The sequence below is a fragment of the Puma concolor genome, chromosome B1 (assembly GCF_028749965.1).
Source record: "Puma concolor isolate L17-30 chromosome B1, mPumCon1.1.hap2, whole genome shotgun sequence".
NCBI lineage: Eukaryota > Metazoa > Chordata > Mammalia > Carnivora > Felidae > Puma > Puma concolor.
The window spans coordinates 29,098,153-29,120,072 of NC_141670.1; the positions used below are offsets into that span (position 1 = coordinate 29,098,153).

The 21,920-nt window shown below is 35.9% G+C and overlaps 1 protein-coding gene across 6 annotated transcripts in view; it reads left to right on the plus strand.

The window, feature by feature from the left end:
• The window catches only part of WRN (WRN RecQ like helicase), a 151,080-nt gene that overhangs the window by 50,207 nt on the left and 78,953 nt on the right, over positions 1–21,920 (plus strand). For all 6 annotated transcript variants that reach the window (XM_086703370.1, XM_086703371.1, XM_086703373.1 and 3 more), the window contains 8 exons: positions 5,501–5,615; positions 9,427–9,850; positions 12,693–12,773; positions 15,626–15,761; positions 17,324–17,399; positions 18,859–18,926; positions 19,215–19,323; positions 19,875–19,943. In XM_086703370.1, coding sequence (XP_086559496.1) covers positions 5,501–5,615; positions 9,427–9,850; positions 12,693–12,773; positions 15,626–15,761; positions 17,324–17,399; positions 18,859–18,926; positions 19,215–19,323; positions 19,875–19,943 — 1,078 coding nt within the window. The remainder of the gene's footprint in view (positions 1–5,500; positions 5,616–9,426; positions 9,851–12,692; positions 12,774–15,625; positions 15,762–17,323; positions 17,400–18,858; positions 18,927–19,214; positions 19,324–19,874; positions 19,944–21,920) is intronic.

Consider the following 21,920-nt stretch of genomic DNA (forward strand, 5'->3'; position numbering starts at 1 on the left):
TTTCTCCCTCACTGGCTTCCTATTATGAAGCCAGAGTTATGCCAGCCTCATTGTCCTTTAATTTCCTTGGTGTATTTATAGATGATATTTTCAAATGGCCACTTTTGGTTGTAAGATGGTATTTTTTCTTCTTTTTTAAAGAATTACAGTGGATTATAACATCAGAAAACAAAAGGATATTTGCACATTGTTTCTCACTGTTAAAATAGTCATTTATCCCAGGATGGTAGCTAATAAACACTAAATGATATAGCAGGTAAAAATGCACTTATTCATTCATTAAAAATTGTTGACCACTTTATGATGTGGAGTTACAGTAGTGAATAAGACAGTTATGATCTGCTTCCTGACAGGGAGACCTACATTTCTTAGGGGCTATAGAGATGAACAAAAAAAGGCAGTTGCAGTATAGGGAGAGGAGTCTTAGGATGTGGGAAAACAGGCACTTTGGTTAGCATCTAGGAGAGTCGTCCAATGCATATGTGGAAGTATTGCAGGGTTTCCTGCAGAGAGTGATGTTTCATGTACACCCTGAAATAGGAACAGGAGTTAGGTAGCTGAAGAGTAGAGGAAAAGTGTCACAGGCACAGGGAATAGCAGGTACAGAAAGAGATCATAGTATCTATAGGCAACTGAAACTAGTTCACTATGGTGGACTGTTGAGTATGACGAGTGAGGGATGAAGAGGAAGCAGACCAAGGGAAGCAGATAGGCCATGTTTACATTAGGAGTTGACATTTCCTCCTAAGAATTAGAGTTTTAAATAGAGGAGTGACATGAATAACATTAAAAAAAAAGAATAACTTGGGCTGTAGAGTCGAAAATGAATTGTGGGAGGGCAAGGGTCATAGTGGGCAAACTTGTTAGGAGGCTGCAAGAGCAATCCAAGGGAGAGGGGGTGGTGGCCTGGCTTGGATGGTTGTATTGAGGATGGAGAGAAGGAGATAGATTCAATCTATACATTGAATAGAGCAGTAGAATCAGCAGAATTTGGTGTGATGATGAGAGCCATGTATCAAGGATCATTCCTATGTTGTTGGCATGAGCAACAGGGATGAAACCCATTGAAGAGAAGGAGCAAGATTTGGAACTGAGGAGTCAAACAGCTGATTTTAGATGTCTTAAAGGGAGGATGGCTGTGAGATAGCAGGTGTGGGTGGCCAGGCGGCACTTAGATATCCAGGCTGTATCTCAGAGGATGGTTTTAGTTAGAGATAAAGAATTGAGAGTTAAAGGGGCCCCTGGGGGTGGCTCAGTCGGTTGAGCGTCCGACTTTGGCCCAGGTCATGATCTCACGGTTCATGAGTTCGAGCCCCACGTCGGGCTCTGTGCTGACAGCTCAGAGCCTGGAACCTGCTCCAGATTCTGTGTCCCCCTCTCTCTCCACCCCACCCCTGCTTGTGCTCTGTCTCTCTCTTTCAAAAATGAAGAAACATAAAAAAAATAAAAGAATTGAGAGAGATAAAGGACTGGGACTAAGAATTTTGAGGAACTCTTAGTATTTAATGTTTGCATGATGGGGGGTGGACAGCAAAGCAGTTGCCATAGGCAGAGAAGAAAATTAGGAGGTTTGATGTGCAGAAAGCCAAGTGAAGAGCATGTTTTAAGTAGGAGGAGCTATCTCTTAGTACGTTCTGCTGAGAGTTTGAGAAACTGAGGACTTAGAATTAATCACTAGTTTTGGCAACGTGTTAGTTGTTTGTAACCTTTTTACTCCAACAGCTTTGGTGTAATGAGTGACAAAAGAGTATTCCAGGGAGAGAGTGGTTATTTGTGCATTGTGCTACTAAAACAGAAAAGGGTCCCCAGGCTTTGGTAACAAGGAAGTGCTAAACCATAGCATGAGCAGAATGATGTGAATGGAAATCATATGAACATGATAGAGGACTTATTAGAGCTAAGAAACATGAGAAAGCACGTGTAAACTTTTTTTTAGATTGGTTTGGAAAGGGGATATTCATTCATATCACATATTTGATGAGTGTTTATCATGGGTCAGGTATAGTTTCGGTTGGTGGGAAAATGCATTGAACACAGGAGACAAGTGCTTCACTTCATTTCACAGAAATGAGGGAATGAGCCATGTGAATATCTGAGGGAAGAATGTAGCAGTCTTCGGAGGAAGAGCTGAGTGTCTGAGGGTGATTGCTTGCCTTATTTATTTTTAATTTTTTTTTCAACGTTTTTATTTATTTTTGGGACAGAGCGAGACAGAGCATGAACGGGAGAGGGGCAGAGAGAGAGGGAGACACAGAATCGGAAACAGGCTCCAGGCTCCGAGCCATCAGCCCAGAGCCTGACGCGGGGCTTGAACTCACGGACCGCGAGATCGTGACCTGGCTGAAGTCGGACGCTTAACCGACTGCGCCACCCAGGCGCCCCGCTTGCCTTATTTAAGGAGCAACAAGTATATGTTGTTGTTCAGCATCTGAGTTTGGCTCAGGTCCTGATCTCACAGTTTGTGAGTTCAAGTTCCACATCCCGTGAGCTCGAGCCCTGCTTTGGGTGAGCTTGTGCCCCGCTTCAGGTGAATGTGAGCCCTGCTTTGGGTAAAACACTAGCCCTGGGTGAGGCCCGCTTCTCTCTCTCTCTCTCTCTCTCTCTCTCTCTGCCCCTCATGAGATTCTCCCCCTCTCTCTCTTTTTGTCTCTCTGCTCTTCACTTACTTGCACCCTCTCTCTCTCTCTCTCTCTCTCTCAAAAAAAAAAAAAAAAAAAAGGACCAATGAGGTTAACTGTAGCAAAATGCGTAAGGGTGAGAGTGGTAGAAAGTGAGGCTAGAAAAGTAGCTTGGGCCAGATCATTTAGGTCCTTATAGGTGATGAATGCATATTTTATTAAGATAAATACAAAGTAGAATGATGTGAAACCCAAGAGGATTTGGGACAGGTGAGTGATACGCTTAAATTTTAATTTAAAAGGATTTTTTTTTTCTTTCTTTCTTTTTTTTTTTTTTTTTTTGGCTGCTGTAAGAGGGCAAGTGATTAGGTAGGGAAGTCTATTAGGCTACTATAATAGTCCCAGCAAGAGATGACAGTTAATTGTTTGGGTTAGGCTGGTAGCAGTAGAGATGGTGGGAAGTGGAAGGTTGTGTATATGTTTTGAAGGTATGTATTGTGAAGGATTTGCCGATGAATTCTCTGTAAGGGGTGAATTGTAGAGACTGAGAGGACAATTAAGATATTTTGGTTGGATCAGCTGAGTGAATGGAAGGATCAGTTATGATAGGAAGGTCATAGGAAGAATGAGCTTGGGTGAGAAAAATCCAGGTTACAGTTTTGGATATGCTACATTTTAGATGCTTATTGATACCCAAGAACATTGTACTTGGAAGTGTGACTCGAGTTCAGGGGGAAGGGTGAGGTTGGAGATGTGACTTTGGGAATCATCAAGGTACAGATGGTAGTTAAAGCAGTGCAACGAGGAGCGCCTGGGTGGCTGAGTCAGTTAAGCCTTTGACTTCAGCTCAGGTCATGATCTCACAGTCTGTGAGTTCGAGCCCCGTGTCAGGCTCTGTGCTGACAACTTGGAGCCTGCTTCGGATTCTGTGTCTCCCCCTCTCTCTGCCCCTCCCCTGCTCATGCTCTGTCTGTCTCAAAAGTAAATAAAAACATTAAAAAATAAATAAAGCAGTGAAACAAGATGAGATGAAAAGAGAGTGAATAGAGAGAAAGCCCAAGTATTGATGTCAGGGGCACACCCACATTTAGAGATCAGGAAGAGGAGGAGAGTGCAGCCAAGAGGACCTGAGAAGGGGCAGCAGTGAAGGACAGAGGGAAACAGGTGTAGTGTTTGGAAGGCAAGCGAGGAATATATTTATAAGGAAGAAGAAGTTATCAGCTGTTTTAAATACCTCTGAGTATTTGGGGGAGATGTGGAACTAGACCCAACAATTAGATTTGACAGTGTGGAGACCGTGGGTAACCTTTCCCAAAGCAGCTGTGCTGCATGGGTGGGGGTGAAGGCTTGGTTGGAGACAGATTAAGAGAAAATGGGAGTAGAAGGTTTGAGACAGTGCGTATGGACAACGCTTTCATGGAATTTTGCTGTAAATGAGAGAAGTTCTATGAATGCAGACTCATTAGCAGATTGGGGGTGGGCAGATGAGATAGTTTTCTTTTGGTATTTTCTTAGTGTAGTGAGAGGTGAAGTTGTTCCCCGAATGAAAGGAGGGGCAAGCAGGTGTTGGAGGCTTGGAGAGAAAGAAAGAGGTATGAAATGGTCATCTTGATAGTGGGAGAGTGGGAAATGTAGAATAATTAACAGTCATTACTTCAGTGGAGATCTGTGTTAAGAATTTAAAGCAAGCTGAGTCATCATGGCTGGGTTTTATTTTCATTTATATTAAACTCTTTGAGTATAGGCATCCAGTAGGTAAAAAAAGCTGGTTTTAATTAGGGTACGAGTTTTCCTACATAAGTACCATGGAGGGAGGAAGGAGCAAAAGAGGGGACAGTCCAAACAGGGGAGTGATTACTAGAAAATGGGTAAGAAAGGAAAAAAAGACATGGTGGGGAGTGGATGTGGGAAGGATAGGTGTGTAAGGAAGTTTTCATTCTGAAAGTGTGAAAGAACAGTTATATTGAGGAAGGCATTTTAGAAAGAAAGCCAGCATGCTGGTGTTTGGAGGGTGGAATGCTTACAATTAAAGTTTGGAAGTAGTGACTTTATTGGCAATTATAAGGTCAAATGACTATAGGAATAGGTGGCTGAGGTCAGCTGAGGAAAAGATTGTTGGAAACGGAAGGATCAAAGCACTGAGAAGGCCACCCTTTTAGGCGGAGCATCTGTGAGTGGTAAAATCACTAGGAATGACCACAGGAGTAGTAGTAAAGGGAAAGACAGTGAGCCAGGCAGTAAAACCGTCAGTGAATGAAAGGTTGTGATTTTGAGGTTACAAGGTGCAGCAAGCAGGACTAGCAGATGGTGTAACCCCATGTCACATGCATCAGAGGAGCTGGACTTTTGAAGGACAAGAGAAGACGGTGAGGAAGTGTAAGAAATTCTAAGCAGGGGAAGGGCTTGGAAAGGAGGGCAGGTGTGGTGTGGGTGGGGAACGATGCACCAGACAAAGTGAAGCTGAGGGTTTGGAAGATGATTGCTGATTGGAAAGGCTTGTATTTTATTTTGGTCCTAATAACTAGGGAAGTGAGGAATGGCTGTTGGCTAAGGTTATGTTTACCAAACTATTTTTTGTAAGTAACAGCCCAAGTGATGTTATGCTGATTTCCGATCTTGAAATAATGTAGATGGGTTCAGATTCTCATTTCCACCGTCTTCTGATTAGGTTGATAACCACTGGTTGTAATATGTATGAATACAGATCATTTGAAATTTATTTAAAATTTAAGTAGTAAAAGTTTGAAAGGGACGTAAAGTGACTAAGGTGATGGGGAGATAGGATAAAGAAGTTCTTTTGTTGGAACTCACTTACAGAAAGAAAAGGAAAATGTGAGCCCTGCTTTGTGGTTTGAAAGGTGATGTTGATTGTTTTTTTCCAGAGGAAGAAATGCTATCTAGTGATGTGAAGAAACAACTGATTTCAGTATCTGAGGATATGATGGATCTGGCTAAGCGTCTTCCTGACACTTTGAAAAAATTGGAAGATCCACAGAGGTTAAATATTACCTGTTTTTACCAATTGTGTTTGTTCTTACTGTACATTCCTATTTATAAAGAATTACTTTTCATTAAGGTAGATTCATAGCAATTTGCTTGATTCATAGAAATATACATGGACTGATGTGTAAATTTGAGAAATACCTTTCCAGTTGTTACATTGCAGATCAAAAGCTTAAGGCTTTTCTGTCTGCTCTGTAGGATGTTTTATGAAACAAAGTAAAATAAAATTCAGAAGTTCACAGAAAGGAAAATATTTTAGATTCAATGTTGTCTTTTTCTTTTGTTTATGGGCATCTCTCATTTAATTATATTTACAGTTTGGTCACCTAAAATGTATAAATAAAAACACTTTTTATATTTAGTAGCTTCATTTTTCTGGTTTTTTTAATCTGATTATTAAATAGGAATTCTACCTAATCAGGACACTGTTAGATGTAATTTTATAGCTAAAGCCCTAGATAATTTGAGATATTTGGATTAATAGAGGTTGGATTACTGGTGCCTTGTAGCTGACTCTTTCAGGGACTAGGCCTTGCGGGAGCCTTAATTGCTGAATGACTTCCTCTAAAATCAGGAATACTCTTGAATATGGAATGATTACAATGTAGTAATATAATATTGAGGCAAAAATACTTTGTAGGAATGTCAGCAGTTTGTTGAAATAGAATTCTGATTTTGACAAAATGCAATGTTCATGTATTTTTGGGGGATGAGATTTGTGATATATGTTGACTGTGATATTTCAAAATATGATACAGAGAATCAGATCTTTTTCAAAGTCCTTTTTCCCCCTAGTTTGTTTTAGTGGTTTTTATGTAACAGAGTTTCTGAAAGACTGACTGTGAAATGGGGACAGGTACCAGTAGAGCCATTTCATATTCAATTTTATATTTTTCCCTCCATGAAAGAAAAATAATCACTGTTTACATGGTATTTACTGTATTCCAGATTTTTGTTCCAGCAGTTAGACTGTCTATTAAATGTAGATTATGTCTCATTAATGCTTTGCTTTGTAATAACAAAGCTATGTAAGTGTTGTTAAAACTTGAGAATAGGAAATACTGGATTCATCTTTAGTAAAGAAAGATCTTGTCAAGTTTCAGTGTCAAACAAGGACTAGTTAAATTTCTTATTTCAGATTCTTTGTGAGAAGTCTGCATAATACCTAACTTACCAAATTACACATTAGAACCAAGGGGGAGCAAAAAAGTCCTCTGAATGCCAAAATACATGCCCTAAGCATGAATTCAAACTCACTGAAGTACATAGTGGATGAAACCCATTCAGAACCTATTTGCTTTTTGTTTATAGATACAGTTTGATAAGCTTGGATATCCAGTTAAAGTGAAAACCAGGCATGGATAAGGAAGGGTGTGCACATGACCACACCTGGAAGTTAAAGGTGGCAATCTGTGAAAGAGTGAAAAAAACTATAAAAATTAGAAGTGAGAACTTTAAAGGTAGAGTCAATTGAGGTCTGTTAGAGAAGGGGACAGTTTTATGCTTCAGTGAACCTGGAAGGTATTGGATTGTACAATACTTCTTAGCTGTTGATTTAAATTCATTATACATCTCTTGTATTGCTGTCCTGTCCTTGGCATTCTTTTGGGTGCTGATGCTTTCTGTAGGCTACTAATATGCATAATAACAATTCCAAGAGAGAAGGAAAAGTATATTATGCCTTACTGAAGAAGATAGCCTTTGATATTTGTTAGAGTAAATAGTTACCTCACGTGAGGCATGTCATCCTCTGATGTTAGCACAGAATAAATAAGCTCTTACAGTCTTGTCAATCTGTATGTCACTGTTGCTGTATTTATATGTTACAACATTACCATGCATTTAACAATTTAATGATGTCACATATCTGTTTCTCCTAAACTATTTATGTGTGGTTCTTATATTTGAATACCTAAGTATAATGCTAACTGTTCTCCATAAGATTTGAACAATTTTAGAATGTTAGAATTAGTGAGTTTTTAGGTTTTGAATTTAATTTTGATTTTGTTTGTATTGATGTAGATTTGTCAACTTAAGCTTGAGCCCAACTTTGGTGCTATTTTTAGCATGGGAAAAAATCATGAAACAACTCAGCATTTTTGATAGTTTATTCCCATAAATGATCAAATTTTTATGCGAATCATCAATATAAAACTTTAAAAGTCATGTCAGATTTTATTATTAATTTCAATACAGAAGAATTAGAAGAGCTAAACAAAATTGTTAACTAAATAGTAAAAATGTCTCTTTGCTTATCATATTCTCTTTTCTCCCCCTAACTTCCACTTTTATGAAGTAACTAAAAATTGTTTTAATAAACCCTATTACCAACAGACAAGATAGTGTGTCTCATTTTACACGCTAGGGGATCCTGGGTGACTTGGTTGGTTAAGCGTCCAACTTTGGCTCAGGTCATAATCTCACAGTTCGTGAGTTTGAGCCCTGTGTCGGGCTCTATGCTGACAGCTCAGAGCCTGGAGCCTACTTCGGATTTTGTGTTTCCCTCTCCTTCTCTCTGCCCCTCCTCTGCTCACACTTGCTTTCTCTCTCTCTCTCTCTCTCTCTCTCTCTCAAAAATAAACATTAAAAAAAAATTTACACTCTAGCTGTGGTTTCCCTTTGCAGGTTTGGTTATAAATAGATGTTTAAAGTCACTTAGTTAAAATGCTATTATTAGCAACTATAATTAACGAGTTAAGAAATTCTTATCATGGGGCACCTGGATGGTTCAGTTGGTTAAGTGTCCAACTCTTGGTTTCAGCTCAGGTCATGATCTCCTGGTTCATGACTTCAAGCCCCCATCAGGTCCATGCTGGTGGTGTGGAGTCTGCTTGGGATTCTCTCTCTCTCCTTCTCTCTGTCTCTTCCCTGCTCATGCTCTCTCTCAAAATAAATAAACTTAAAAAAATTCATATCATATTTATTCACATACAGCCTCTCCATATTTTCTTATTTGTCCACTGATGGGAAGTTTTTTTCTTATTCCAAAGAATATATTCTAGTTTTGTGATTATTGACTATGCTAAACAGCATCATTTTTGAATTGTAACATAAACAGTCTTAGGTGTTACAGTTGGGACTAGTAATTGATCAGCAAATTGAAAAAGTTAGTTAAAATGTAGGATCATAAAAATTTTCTTTTAATTTAACATATTATATATTTGTTTCTCAGTCTTTTTATATTTATCATGGCTTTTTCATTAAATATAGGACGCTCTTTGGAGTTTCTTTTTTTAACTCATGCCCATTGTGTATCATTTGCAATTTCTAGTTTTAGTTTCTTTAAAATTAGGAGTGAAAACTTAAGACACCTGAAACAATCTGAATGCAGAGTCCTAGGAGTTTTTAAGATTTTTCCTCCAAACTTTTTTGGTTGTTTTGACTATAGTTAATCAGAACTTTTTTTATAAAAAAGGAAATTTGCTGAGTCTTTCAGCATGTTCAACTTAAATTTTTTTTTGGTGGTCATGTATCATCGATTTGACTTACATTTAAATTAATTGCCACAAAAAGTGTAACTGGCATAAATAATTAGTTTGGGACTAAACGCTACTGACACTAGTAAGCCTACAAGTCAACAAGCATATTAGCATATATGCTTAGTACAGAAGTGTCTTACAGTACTAGAGAGTAACCCACAGCCATAAGCATATAGTGGTTATTAGGGAATGAAGAATAATTTTAATCCAATTTGTCTTTTAAGTGAAGGTCAGGCTAGAAAGCTTGTACTTACTAAAAAGCATTATGACTTGTGTTCATAGTTATTGCAGTTAAAGTTGAATTACCCTTTCTTAATTTTTTTTAGGGTTTCTACACTATTAAATGATATTTCAGAAAATCTGTATTCATGGAGGAAGATGATATTTGGTTCAACTGAGACTGAACTGAGGCCCAGTGCTAATTTTCACTTATCACCATTGGAAAATCCAACTGCTGATGGAGTACAACAGAAACAAATTAGAGAACATGAAAGTTTTACTAAAGTTAAAGATGAGACGTGGGACACAACACTTGATATAATTAAACATGATGAGGAAAATGTACTTGGAAATGAAGTAAAACAAAGAGAAGATGGGCTTGAAGATGTATTAGAAGAAGACAATAAGTTGAGAGAGAACACAGAAAGAATTTGTTTGCACTCATTAGATATTACAGAATATGAACTACAGATTTTGGAGCAGCAGGCTCAGGAAAAAGTTCTTAGTGATGTTACTTGCAAATCTCCTGAGGTACTAAAAAAAAAGAGAAAACAATTTTCATTCACTACTAGGGGTTTGCTGATGTTTTTCTGTAAAAGGGCAGATAGTGAACATTTTAGGCTTTGCAGACCACACGGTTCCTGTTATAACTGTTCAGTTCTGCCAATTTAATGTGAGAGCAACTATAGACAAATGTAAACAAATGAGCTTGTTTGCATTCAAGTAAAACTTTACTAACAAAAACAAAAAGTGGGCTGAATTTGACACGTGAGCTCTAGTTTGCTGCTTTGACTGAGTCTAATAAGCAGCAACTTACGGTCTTACAATGAAAAGATTTTAAAGTGTCAGTACACATTCATTGTACTTTGCTATTTTAACATTTCTCCTGATTTTTATATAATAGATAACTCTGGGTTTTTTTCTTTTTTCTTTTTTTTTTTTTTTTTTTTTGTGGATTTCCTATATACCTACTAGTCTTTACTCTTCCAAATTTGCTTTGGAAGTAGTTTTATTTCCTCATACAGATTTTCTTTACTTGCTGTTGTAAGAGGGTTTCTAACAAACTGATATTTTTGCCTGACACTACCCTTTCCTGGCATCCAGAGAGTCTTGACCTGTTTTTTTCTTAATTGTTGTTAAACTTCTATATTCTCTGTCAATTTCATGTTTAGATTTCTTATTATGTTCTGATTTTATTAGTTTAATTTGTGAGGTAATGTTTTTCTCCTGGCTAAGTTAAGGATATTTTTTTTTTTTTTCAACATTTATTTATTTTTTGGGACAGAGAGAGAGACAGAGCATGAACGGGGGAGGGGCAGAGAGAGAGGGAGACACAGAATCGGAAACAGGCTCCAGGCTCTGAGCCATCAGCCCAGAGCCTGACGCGGGGCTCGAACTCCCGGACCGCGAGATCGTGACCTGGCTGAAGTCGGACGCTTAACCGACCGCGCCACCCAGGCGCCCAAGGATATTTTTTGAAATAATGAGGTTGTATTAGAAAAATCTTTGTGTTTCTTTTATTGTAAAGAGAAACCATAAAAAGAGACATCATATAGCCTATACATTTGTCTCATTTGTTTTTCCTTAGTTTAGAAAATTACCTATGATGTCCATATTTGGTAGAATTTTATGCATTTTATTTTGCAATAATGAAGTTTTACGTTTTTTAAATTAAATTTGAAAGTCATATAATAAGGTTATTTCCCTTTTCAGTTTTCTAGTGGCAATCAAAATCTTAGTATTTGAGAAATTCTCTGTTTGGTAACTATATTAGTAATCACTTCTACCTACATATTAATGCGTTTTATTTTGGGTGGCTCAGTCGGTTAAACGTCCGACTTCAGCTCAGGTCACGATCTCGCAGTCCGTGAGTTCGAGCCCCACGTCAGGCTCTGGGCTGATGGCTCAGAGCCTGGGAGCCTGCTTCTGATTCTGTGTCTCCCTCTCTCTCTCTGCCCCTCCCCTGTTCATGCTCTGTCTCTCTCTGTCCCAAAAATAAAAAATAAACGTTAAAAAAAAAAAAAATTTAATGATTTTCAAGGGGCATCTGGGTGGCTCAGTTGGTTAAGTGTCCAACTCTTGATTTCAGCACAGGTTGTGATCTCATGGTTGTGAGATCAAACCTGGCGTGAGACTCTGCACTGGGCATGGAGTCTGCTTAAGATTCTCTGTCTTCCTCTCCCTCTGTCCCTGCCCTTTTCATGTGCATGCACGTGCTTGCTGTCTCTCTCAAAAAAAAAAAAAAAATTTAAAAAGTAAAAAAAGATTTTCAAGCTATTTTCACCCCAACCACTTGTAAAACATATTCCCCTTTTAGGAAATATCTTTTGCTAATGGCTATATCAACCTTTAACCTTTTGGAAATTTCATATTAGGTATACATTTTAAGATGATAGGTTTCATAAAATGATATAGAATGATCAAAATTTAATGATCTCACTGCCATCTTTTACCCCAATTATTGCCATTCTTATTGTGTAATAACCATTAGCAATTTTTTTCTTTATTCATTAAAGACCCTATTTAAAAGGGTAAAATAATAGTAAAAGAATTTTTTTCTCTTTCTATAAAACTTACTTTAAAATCCTTTTTGAAGGCTTAATTTTTGCAGGTTAATTATGGCTAGACTTCCTTTTCCTACTTTCAGTTTAAAGATTGGACTTTTTTTGGGTCCTTCTGCATTTTTTTTGTGCAGGTTCCCATGCTGTTGGACGCTTGCTTCCTGGGAATTGCCAAATTGCAAAGTTTCCTCATATCCAAACCTTTGCAATATCTGAATAAATAACATATCTGATACAGTTTTTAAAATATGTGTAGGTACTGTTTGTAAAAGTGATTAATCTAAAGGTATTATTACAGTCATAGCAGCTTTTTTGTGAGCTCCTAAAATCAGTAGATATAAAAGAACACCTGTTGTTCCTGGAATGGAATGGGAATGGGAATGGAATGGAATGGAATTTTTCAACATTGTAAGGAGGTTCTTGTACTCAAGTCGGGAAACACAGTTTGATATTGTTTAACCATTGTTGAACTTGTCACTTTGTACTCACTTTTAGCTTGTGGGGGGTTTTATTTCAAGTCAGTCTGTCTTATCTATCTTTCCAGTTACATTTCCTTCATTCTCCTTTTCTTTGGTTCTTTGTTTCTTTGCATCTATTTATTCCTCCCTCTTTCTCTTCTTCCTTACCACCCTCTCTCCCTTTCTATCTGTGTGTCATATAAACATATAAATATGTATTATAAACTTATCTACTGGAGAAGAAGAGAAAGTTGTCTAAAGATATCTCATGCATAGTAACTTTATTTTGTAGAAAACAGGGTATTGAGTCAATTACATTGGAAAATTAATGTTTGAAATACTATTTTTTTAAAGGATTTATTTTCCAAGGATAATGAAGAGGATGTATCTTATGTAATTGAAAGTGATGAAGATTTAGAACTAGAGATGATTAAGGTATGTTTGAAATTATGGAAATTTGCTTCCAGTTCCTTAAAAAGGGAATTTAATTAAGTAAAATATTACCTAATTCTAAATGTCCTCCCACAGTGTGATTACTGTCAATTACATAATCATTAGATTTTGTTTTTGTTTTTGTTTTTTTTTAATTTTTTTTTAACATTTATTTATTTATTATTGAGAGACAGAGAGACAGCGTGAGCGGGGAAGGGGCAGAGAGAGAGGGAGACACAGAATCGGAGGCAGGTTCCAGGATCTGAGCTGTCAGCACAGAGCCTGATGCGGGGCTCGAACTCACGGATCACAAGATCATGACCTGAACTGAAGTCAGAAACTTAACCGACTGAGCCACCCAGGCGCCCCTAGATTTTGTTTTCCATTTCATATTTCTTTACATCTTTATAATGTTTTAGTAGTACGCTAATTTTTACATATTAGAAAACATATTTCTCCCAGGTCACTTCTTTTAAATCTTTTCCTGGAAAATGGGTAGCAATTTTGCCCTCTGCTATTGAAATAGGTTTCTTTTTCTTCCCATCTATGTGTATCCCCTTTGATTCGGAAGCTCTGTTGTTATACATTCAGTATTGTTCTTCACTTGCTTTGAAAAAGTCTTATTTACTATGGATATAGTTATTATACATAATTTTGTAATGTTTTAAGTTGTTTCATCTACCCCTATCTTATTATCACAGTTGAAAATACTATTTTATAAGTCTATTTTCCATCATTTCACCCAACCTCCAGTTTCTTTGTCAGGTATGAACTAGGGATGGACAATAAGAAAGCAAAGCTTAAATTTATCCAAATTAATTGAAAATGAAGAAACACACAGAAGTTCATCATAATGTGTACCTTTTATTCCTCATTTTTAGGTTGATGTGATTTTTTTTCTTTCTAATGAAATGAGTTTAGGGTCCTGATTCTTCAGTTTTGAGCCAGAGTAGTGGGTAGTGACTGGGAATGTGGATTCTGAATTAATTAATTAATTAATTATTTTTGGATTCTGAATTTAGATGTGGGTTCGAATCCCAGCTTCTCCCATTTATTTGCTGTGTGACTTTGGGCAAGTTTCTTAGTCTTTTTGGTACTCAGTTAACAGCTGTAACTATTATTTAAGGTGTCATTTGTGAAGAGCTTAGTACAGAGCCTGACATTTCTTAAGTGTTTAATAAATATTAGCTAATAGCAATAATAGAATGTAAATACTAAATCGTACTCCTTTATTGATTAACCATTTCTCTGCGGAATGCTGTTCAAGTAGTGCATTTGGAGGACACTTGCAGACTTCCACAATCTTACATTGTATATTGAACCTCTTAGAAGGCAATCTGGATGCACATATGAGAGAACTTTATTTTCAGAATGCTTTTCTAAACATATTTGTTGACTTGAATGAAGAATTGGGAACAGAATCACTCTTTCGTTTCCAGGCCTGAAATGAATACACTTTTAAAAAAAGCTATTAAACGGGGTGCCTGGGTGGCTCAGTCGGTTAAGCGGCCGACTTCGGCTCAGGTCATGATCTCGCGTTCTGTGAGTTCGAGCCCCACGTCAGGCTCTGTGCTGACAGCTCAGAGCCTGGAGCATGTTTTGGATTCTTTGTCTCCCTCTCTCTGACCCTCCCCTGTTCATGCTCTGTCTCTCTCTGTCTCAAAAATAAATAAACGTTAAAAAAAAAAATTAAAAAAAAAAGCTATTAAAGTCAAATATATTAAGTGGACGGTTTAATAAAAAGAGAAAATGAGAACTGTGGTTTAACAATTCTTCCTGTCACTTCTCAGTAAAAAACAAACAAACAAACAAATAAAAACACAACAAAAAAAACCCATATAGATGAAACAATTTTGAAATATCCTAACATTCTTTAAATAGATAATCTTCATTTAGGGGAGAAAATCCAATATTGTCAAGCCAAAATAAAGAGTAGCTTTATTTCACATTTGTAATATTCCTTTCCTAAAATTATTACAATATTTTATTGTTGTTTTCACAATTCACATAAACACGTTCACATAATTCACAAAAAATACATTTATTATTTATTGTTTAAATGTTATGCTGACACATGATATGGAGAAACTCATAAAATAATAGTCAAACCTGCATTTACCTCTTGGCAATTGAAAACATTGAAGTATGATAAAGGAAAAAAAAGTTTAAAGTTTTTTTTAAACTTCGTTTATTTATTTAGAGAGAGAGGGAGAGAGAATCCCCAGTATGAAGCCTGGGATCCCACAAACCGTGAGATCATGACCAGGGCCGAAATCAAGAGTTGTTTGCTTAACCAACTGAGCCACCCAGGCGCCCCAAGAAGAAAAGTTAAAAAAAAAAAATTTTTTTTTTAATGTTTATTTATTTTTGAGATAGAGACAGAGCAAGAATGGGGGAGGGTCAGAGAGAGGGAGACACAGGATCTGAAGTGGGCTCCAGGCTCTGAGCTGTCAGCACAGAGCCCGGCGTGGGGCTCAAACTCCCGGACCATGAGATCATGACCTGAGCCAAAGTTGGACGCTTAATGGACTGAGCCACCAGGCGCCCCCAAGAAGAAAAGTTTTAAATTCAAATTTTATTCAAATTTTGGTAACTTTCCCCATAGGCAGTTCATTATATGCTATTAATGAACCCTGTTTATGCTGGAAGTATTCCATCTTTGGCCTTGTGCCTTACAAACCACTCTTGAGTACATATTTAAACCAGAGCACACATGTTCTTTTGTGAGAGTGGTTGCACATCTGTTAGCTTTGAACAAAATTGTAGGTTCTGTTAATAATACTCCTTTTGTGTTTGGTGAAAAAGATACGACACTGTCAATGGTTTTGCTTCTAAGGTTTCTTTTAAACTTCCAGTCTTTAGAAAATCTAAATAGTGGCACGGCAGATTCAATTCATTCAAAAGGCATAAAAATGGACAGAAATCTGGATGTTCCTTTTGAAGATGATGAAGATGAGTTTGAAACTATTAAAGAAGAAGGACATGATGAAGGTATGCGCTGCAATATGTTTGCAGTGACTCATCTCTGGTACCTACCGCTGACTCTAATTTAGGGTCCAGTTTTTAAACACTTTGGAGGCAAGGATTTTGTGGCATATAATTAATAAGGTCCTAAAAACTTGTTATTAAGTCCCTTAGTGCTTTGGTCTTTATAAAGCATAATTCTTACTTTTAACAAAAGTGTCATAATAGAAATGTTGTGTTATTTGGCGCATATGGTGATGTGATGTGATGTGTATGTTATTTGGTGCATATGGTAATATATATATATATTATATATTACTCAAGAAATATATTTTATATTCAAAAAATTAATAGGAAATCATTAATAAGAATCCTTAATTACTTATATTAAACATCGTTAAAGACATAGATATAGTTTCTGTTCTTCAGGAATTTATTACTTAAAGCAAGTGGCACAATGTCAGACTGCAAAACAGACTAATTTTCATACTGTGTATGCCACCTATCATAAGGAATCCATGAAATGACCTCCTGTTATTCAAGCGTTAAGTAGCAGAATTCATTATGGCAAACCATGGGGTCTTCTCGTGAAGTAGAACACTCTCTAGAGTTAGATTCATCAATGTTATAATGTAGGAAAATTAACATAAATATTGTAGGTGGAAAGTATATGAAGATGGTAAAGAAAGTGTTATTCTGTTTGTTTTCTTGTATTAAATCAAGGCATAGTATCTTCAAATCAATTTAGTTCTCTGTTTGGAATTGTTAAAGCTGAGAAGTATAATAAGTTTTCATTTGTTTATAGGTAAATGGTCTTGATACTTTGCTCTTCTTGGCCACTCATGAACTGTTCAACCTGAGTAGAAAATAAAAATCAGTTGAGTAAAAGTTAATGTAACTCCATTGTGCTAGGCAGTTAAAATTTTGGCGAAAGATTTGGTGGAGTGGTAACTAAAATAAGATTTAATTTTATCTCTGGATTTTATTTGTGACCATTTAATTTCTGATTACTATTAATTGAAAGTTGGTTGTATTATGACATTTGCATTGGTATATTGCTTGCCGTGGCTGGGTCTACATGTTACGTTTTAGAACTGTAGCAAATTCCAAAACATTGTTTTCTTATAGTGTTGGCAAAATATGAACCACTTTGTAGTAGAACAACACAGTTCTAATCCTTAGTATTAGGTAATAATCAAAGTGTGTAACTGGAGTCATGACTAGTATCCAGAGGGCCAAATTAGTTGGATTTAAAAGACAGGAAACCGTAATCTTTGTTATTTATCACTGTATTCTTTAAAAAAAAAAACATTTTTTGAGAGAGAGAGAGAGAGAGTGCACAGGGGAGGGGTAGAGAGTGAGGGAGAAACACAGAATCGAAAGCAGGCTCCAGGCTGTGTCAGCACAGAGCCTGATGCATGGCTCAAACTCAACTGTGAGATCATGACCTGAGCCAAAGTCAGACGCCTAACTGACTGAGCCACCCATGCGCCCCTCACCAAATTCTTTAAAAGAAGCCAATGAAATAAAAATTTTTATTCCCTATCACTTATATTTTAACATAAATGCCATTTTACTTTTATTTTAAGACCATTCATTACCAGGACCTAATGAAATGCAAATTAATTTCCTCAAGAAGTACTTTGGCCATTCAAGTTTTAAACCGTGAGTATAATCTCTCCTAATTAAATTGCATATTCATAATTTTTTACACAAAGGAAAAATGGCCAGTAGTCCATCCGTATAATAGTAATAGCACAACTTCACTGTAGTTTATATATTCCACACTGTATTTCCTGTGACTACAAAGTTATTTTAAAATAATATTTATATAAAATTCATATCTGCAAATTGTTTTTGTAAGAGAGGAAAATGGTTTTCTTTACCATAGAGAGTTCTGTGTAGAAACTAGTTTAAATACATCAATAAATTAATCTAACTTAACACTGACTTGTTTTTCATTAAATAAATATCTGTGTGTCTGTTTTGTACATCTTACTGTCCAAAGCATGCTGATATAATGGAAATTCATAAGACAACATTTGGAAGAACAGTGATAATCTTACCAGTTTTAATGTATTCAAATGTATTTATGTCTAAGGGGCACATTTATAAGTATTAAAAGGAGATGAATAAAAATGAGATGAAGAACAAGTAAATTAATAAGAATGTAAAAATCTAGACTGGATTTTTCCTATTCTGGGAATTTAAAATTTAACCCATGGAGACATTTCTTTCCCTTTGTCTTTGATCTTAAATGTTTTTTTTATTAAACTATGTCCTACATACAGAAGAGTGCACATGAATGTACAGATGAATGAATTTTCACAAACTAGGCACCCTGTGTAACCAGCACTCACATAAGAAAAAATAGGTCATTATCAGCACATCAGAAGATCACCTTGCCTATTGATTTTTCCCTCAGTATTTTATTTAAAAATTTTCAAAGATACTGTAAAGTTGAAAGAATTTTTTTTACTATGAATACCTGTATATTCAACATTTTACTATCCTTGCTTTGTCATGTATTCATCTGTCACCTCTCTATCCATTCCTTAATCTATCCAATTTTAAAAATGCATTTCAAGGTAAATTGTGGACACCATTACACATCTCCTTAAGTACTTCAGCGTATAAATCATTAACTATAGCTATATGTTTGTGATTTATTTCTTTGATGTAAAATTTACATACGAGGAGATGGTCAAACCAGCCTAAGCCTTTGGTCAAATATGGAACATTAAAGTCATTCCAGAAAGTTCCCTCATTTCCCTTCTCAGGCAGTCCTTGCCCCTGGAGCATTTCTTTTATTTATTTTAAATCAATGATGATTCTATTGGATTTCTGGTACGAAACTTAGAATTTATTTTATACTTTTGATATATGTAATCAAATTTAATGCATATACCAATTGAAACTCGTAATTGTGAAATCAGCTTGAATGGGAGCTTGATCACATGGGACTCTTTGTTTTAAAGTTCCAGGGTTTATACATTTTTTGTATTGAAGCTCAAAAATGTAGAACAAATTCTGTTGGAGGTAGTGAAAAAATTAAACAGGTTTCAACTTGTCCTTGGGTTTTTTGTTAGTAAAACAAAATAGCCTTTTGCTTTTTACCCTGCAGGGTTCAGTGGAAGGTGATTCATTCTGTACTGGAAGAAAGAAGAGATAATGTTGTTGTGATGGCAACTGGTAAGCTGTACTCAAGCAATAATGTAGTCCTCTAAAATATAAAACTTAAAGGTTTTCAAGGGTGTAATCTTTCACTGTACTCTCAAAATATAAATACAAATGCAAATGATTTAAAATTCAGAAGAGAGGGATCTGAGATTAGATGCTCAAATTTATGCACGAATTAGCTGTTAGGAGGATAAGAGGATAAAATGTTAGTGGTTCATCTCAGCCAACTATGTTGTAAGAAGAAATCAAAGTACCAAGTCTTTATTTTTATTTCTATCAGTGTATTATTTTTATTTCCAGGATATGGAAAGAGTTTGTGCTTCCAGTTCCCACCTGTGTATGTAGGCAAGATTGGCCTTGTCATCTCTCCTCTTATTTCTTTGATGGAAGACCAAGTGCTCCAGCTTCAGTCAGTAATGTTTTCTTTTTCTTCCATGAAGGAAACATGTAATCTATCCTGTATGTTAAAATCTAGTTCCCCGTAACACATTTCTGTGAGTGTTGCTCTGTCTTTATTAGTGATACATGACCCTTTGGTGGAAGGACTTACCTTCTTTCTTGAGTTCTCTATAATCCAAGACTACCAGATGGCCCCAGTAAAAGTTTGTGTAACGGCAAACTCTAAGCCAGTTTACATCCATATCTCAAAAGTCTTTTCTCTTTTGGTTACCCTTACTCTTTAGCTTGATATGAAGTGTATACATGGCAGTATAATTTTAAGTTACAAAAACATTTTAAACCTCTTTAACTTGAGCTTACAATCTTTTTGAAAAACCTGCCTTAACAACTTGCTTTCTCATATGGCCTTCAAAGGAATTTGTTTATTAAATCAGTGAGTTATAAAAAGAATGAAGATTGCAAAGAAGAGGATTGTTCATCATTGTTTCTTTATTCCTTAAGAATTAAGTTGATATTTGTAGTGTGTACATGGCTCCAGAATATTTGTTTTTCTTCTTATAGAATGTCCAACATTCCAGCTTGTTTTCTGGGATCAGCACAGTCAAAAAATGTTCTAGAGGATATTAAATTGTGAGTAACTTATATGATTTCTGATTACGTGGTTGTGTCTATGATATGTGAGAGAATTTTGTACACAAAAATTTTTATTTAATTCATGGACAAAATGTTCCTGATTAAAAAATGTACTTTGTTTTTTATAGCACATTTACAGAACTGATAATTAAAAAAATTTTTAAGACTTAAAAGAAATCTATTATTTTTAGTTCTTGGACTGTGAATTTAGCATTGTCGTCTTAGAATTGTAAAATTTTGGTTTTGAAAGTAGAAGTAGGAGAGTATGTATCTAGTTTTGTCTCATTTTTACAGACGAAGTTGAGGCCCAGAGCGAGTAATTTGCCTGTAGTAACTCAACGAATTCATGGCTGAGCATGGACTGGATTCTAAATCTCTTGCCCCACCAGTCCTATCATAGCATAATTTCTAACAAGGATAAAATCTCACATACACACAAAAATATGTGTGTGTATGTATATTAATAATGTATATATCTTATTAATATACACACGTATACACATGTATTTACTGAGTTTTGATAAATGCATACAAATGTATAACCCAAACCCCTATCAAGATATAGAATGTTACTGTCACTCCAGAAAGTTCCTTCACGTCTCTTCCTATTCCATCGATCGTTCTATCTCCGTTCTAAAACGAACCACTAATTTTTTTCTACCATGCTTTTGTCTGTTCTAGAACTTCATATAAATGGATTCATACAATAAAAACTTTTGTGTAAGACTTCTTTCATTCAGCAAAATGTTTTGAGAATCCTTCCTGTTGTTGCACGTATCCATAATTTTTTTGATGTATCAGAATGAAACGTCATCGTATGAAAAGACCACAGTTTGTTTTTTCATTTCCTCAGCAGTAGATGCCTAAGCTGTTTGTAGTTCAGGGCTACTACTAATAAAGCTTCTGTGAACATTCCTGTAAAATCTTTTTTAGAACATATGTTTTCTTTCTTTTAAACATTTTAAATTACCTTTATTGAGGTATAATTGCAATACAATAATTTTTACATACTTAAAATGTGTAATTTGGTGAGTTTGACGTATAAATACCGACAAAACCATCACTGCAATCCAGATGCTGACCCTTTATCCATCATCCTCAGTGTTTACTTACACCCTTTGTAATGCATTCCTTTCACTTATTCCTACCTTGTCTACCCCACTCACCAGGTAACTACTGATCTACTTTCTGCCAATCTAGATTAGTTTATGTCTTCTAAAATTGCACATGAACAGAACCAGTCATACAGTATGTGCTCTTGTTTTGTCTGGTTTAAATCACACAGCATAATTACTTTGAGATTCATCCATGCTGTTACATGTATCAATAGTTCGTTCCTGTTTTATTGCTAACTAGATTACGTCATAAGGGTATTGTCATAATTTGTTTCATCTGTTCAACTGTTGATAGACATGGCATTGTTTCCAGTTTGGGGCTGTTACAAATAAAGCTGCTCTGAACATTTGTATGCAAGTCTTTGTATGGACATATGTTTTCATTTATGTGTTTATTGGTATGTGTTCATATGTGTTGATTGGTATAAACCAAGGAGTGGAATCACTGGATCGTGTCGTGAGTATATATTTAACTTTTTTTTCTGATTGAGATAAATTTACATAATAGTCATCATTTTAACCATTTTATACAGTTCAGTGGCTTTTAGTACATCACAATGTTTTACAACCATCTAACCGTCTAATTCCAGAACATTTTCATCACTCCAAAAAAACCTCAGTATCCATTACTCAGTCACTCCCCAGTGTCCCCATCTCCCTCCCCCTTCAACCCCAACACCCTTTCAAACCACTAATCTACTTTCTGTTTCTATGATTTGCCTACTCTGGACATTTCATATAAATGGACTCCTACAGTATGTGGCCTTTTGTGTCTGGCTTCTTTCACTTAGCATTAGTTGTCAGTATTTTATTTCTTTTTATGGATGAATAATATTCCATTGTACAGACATAACATGCT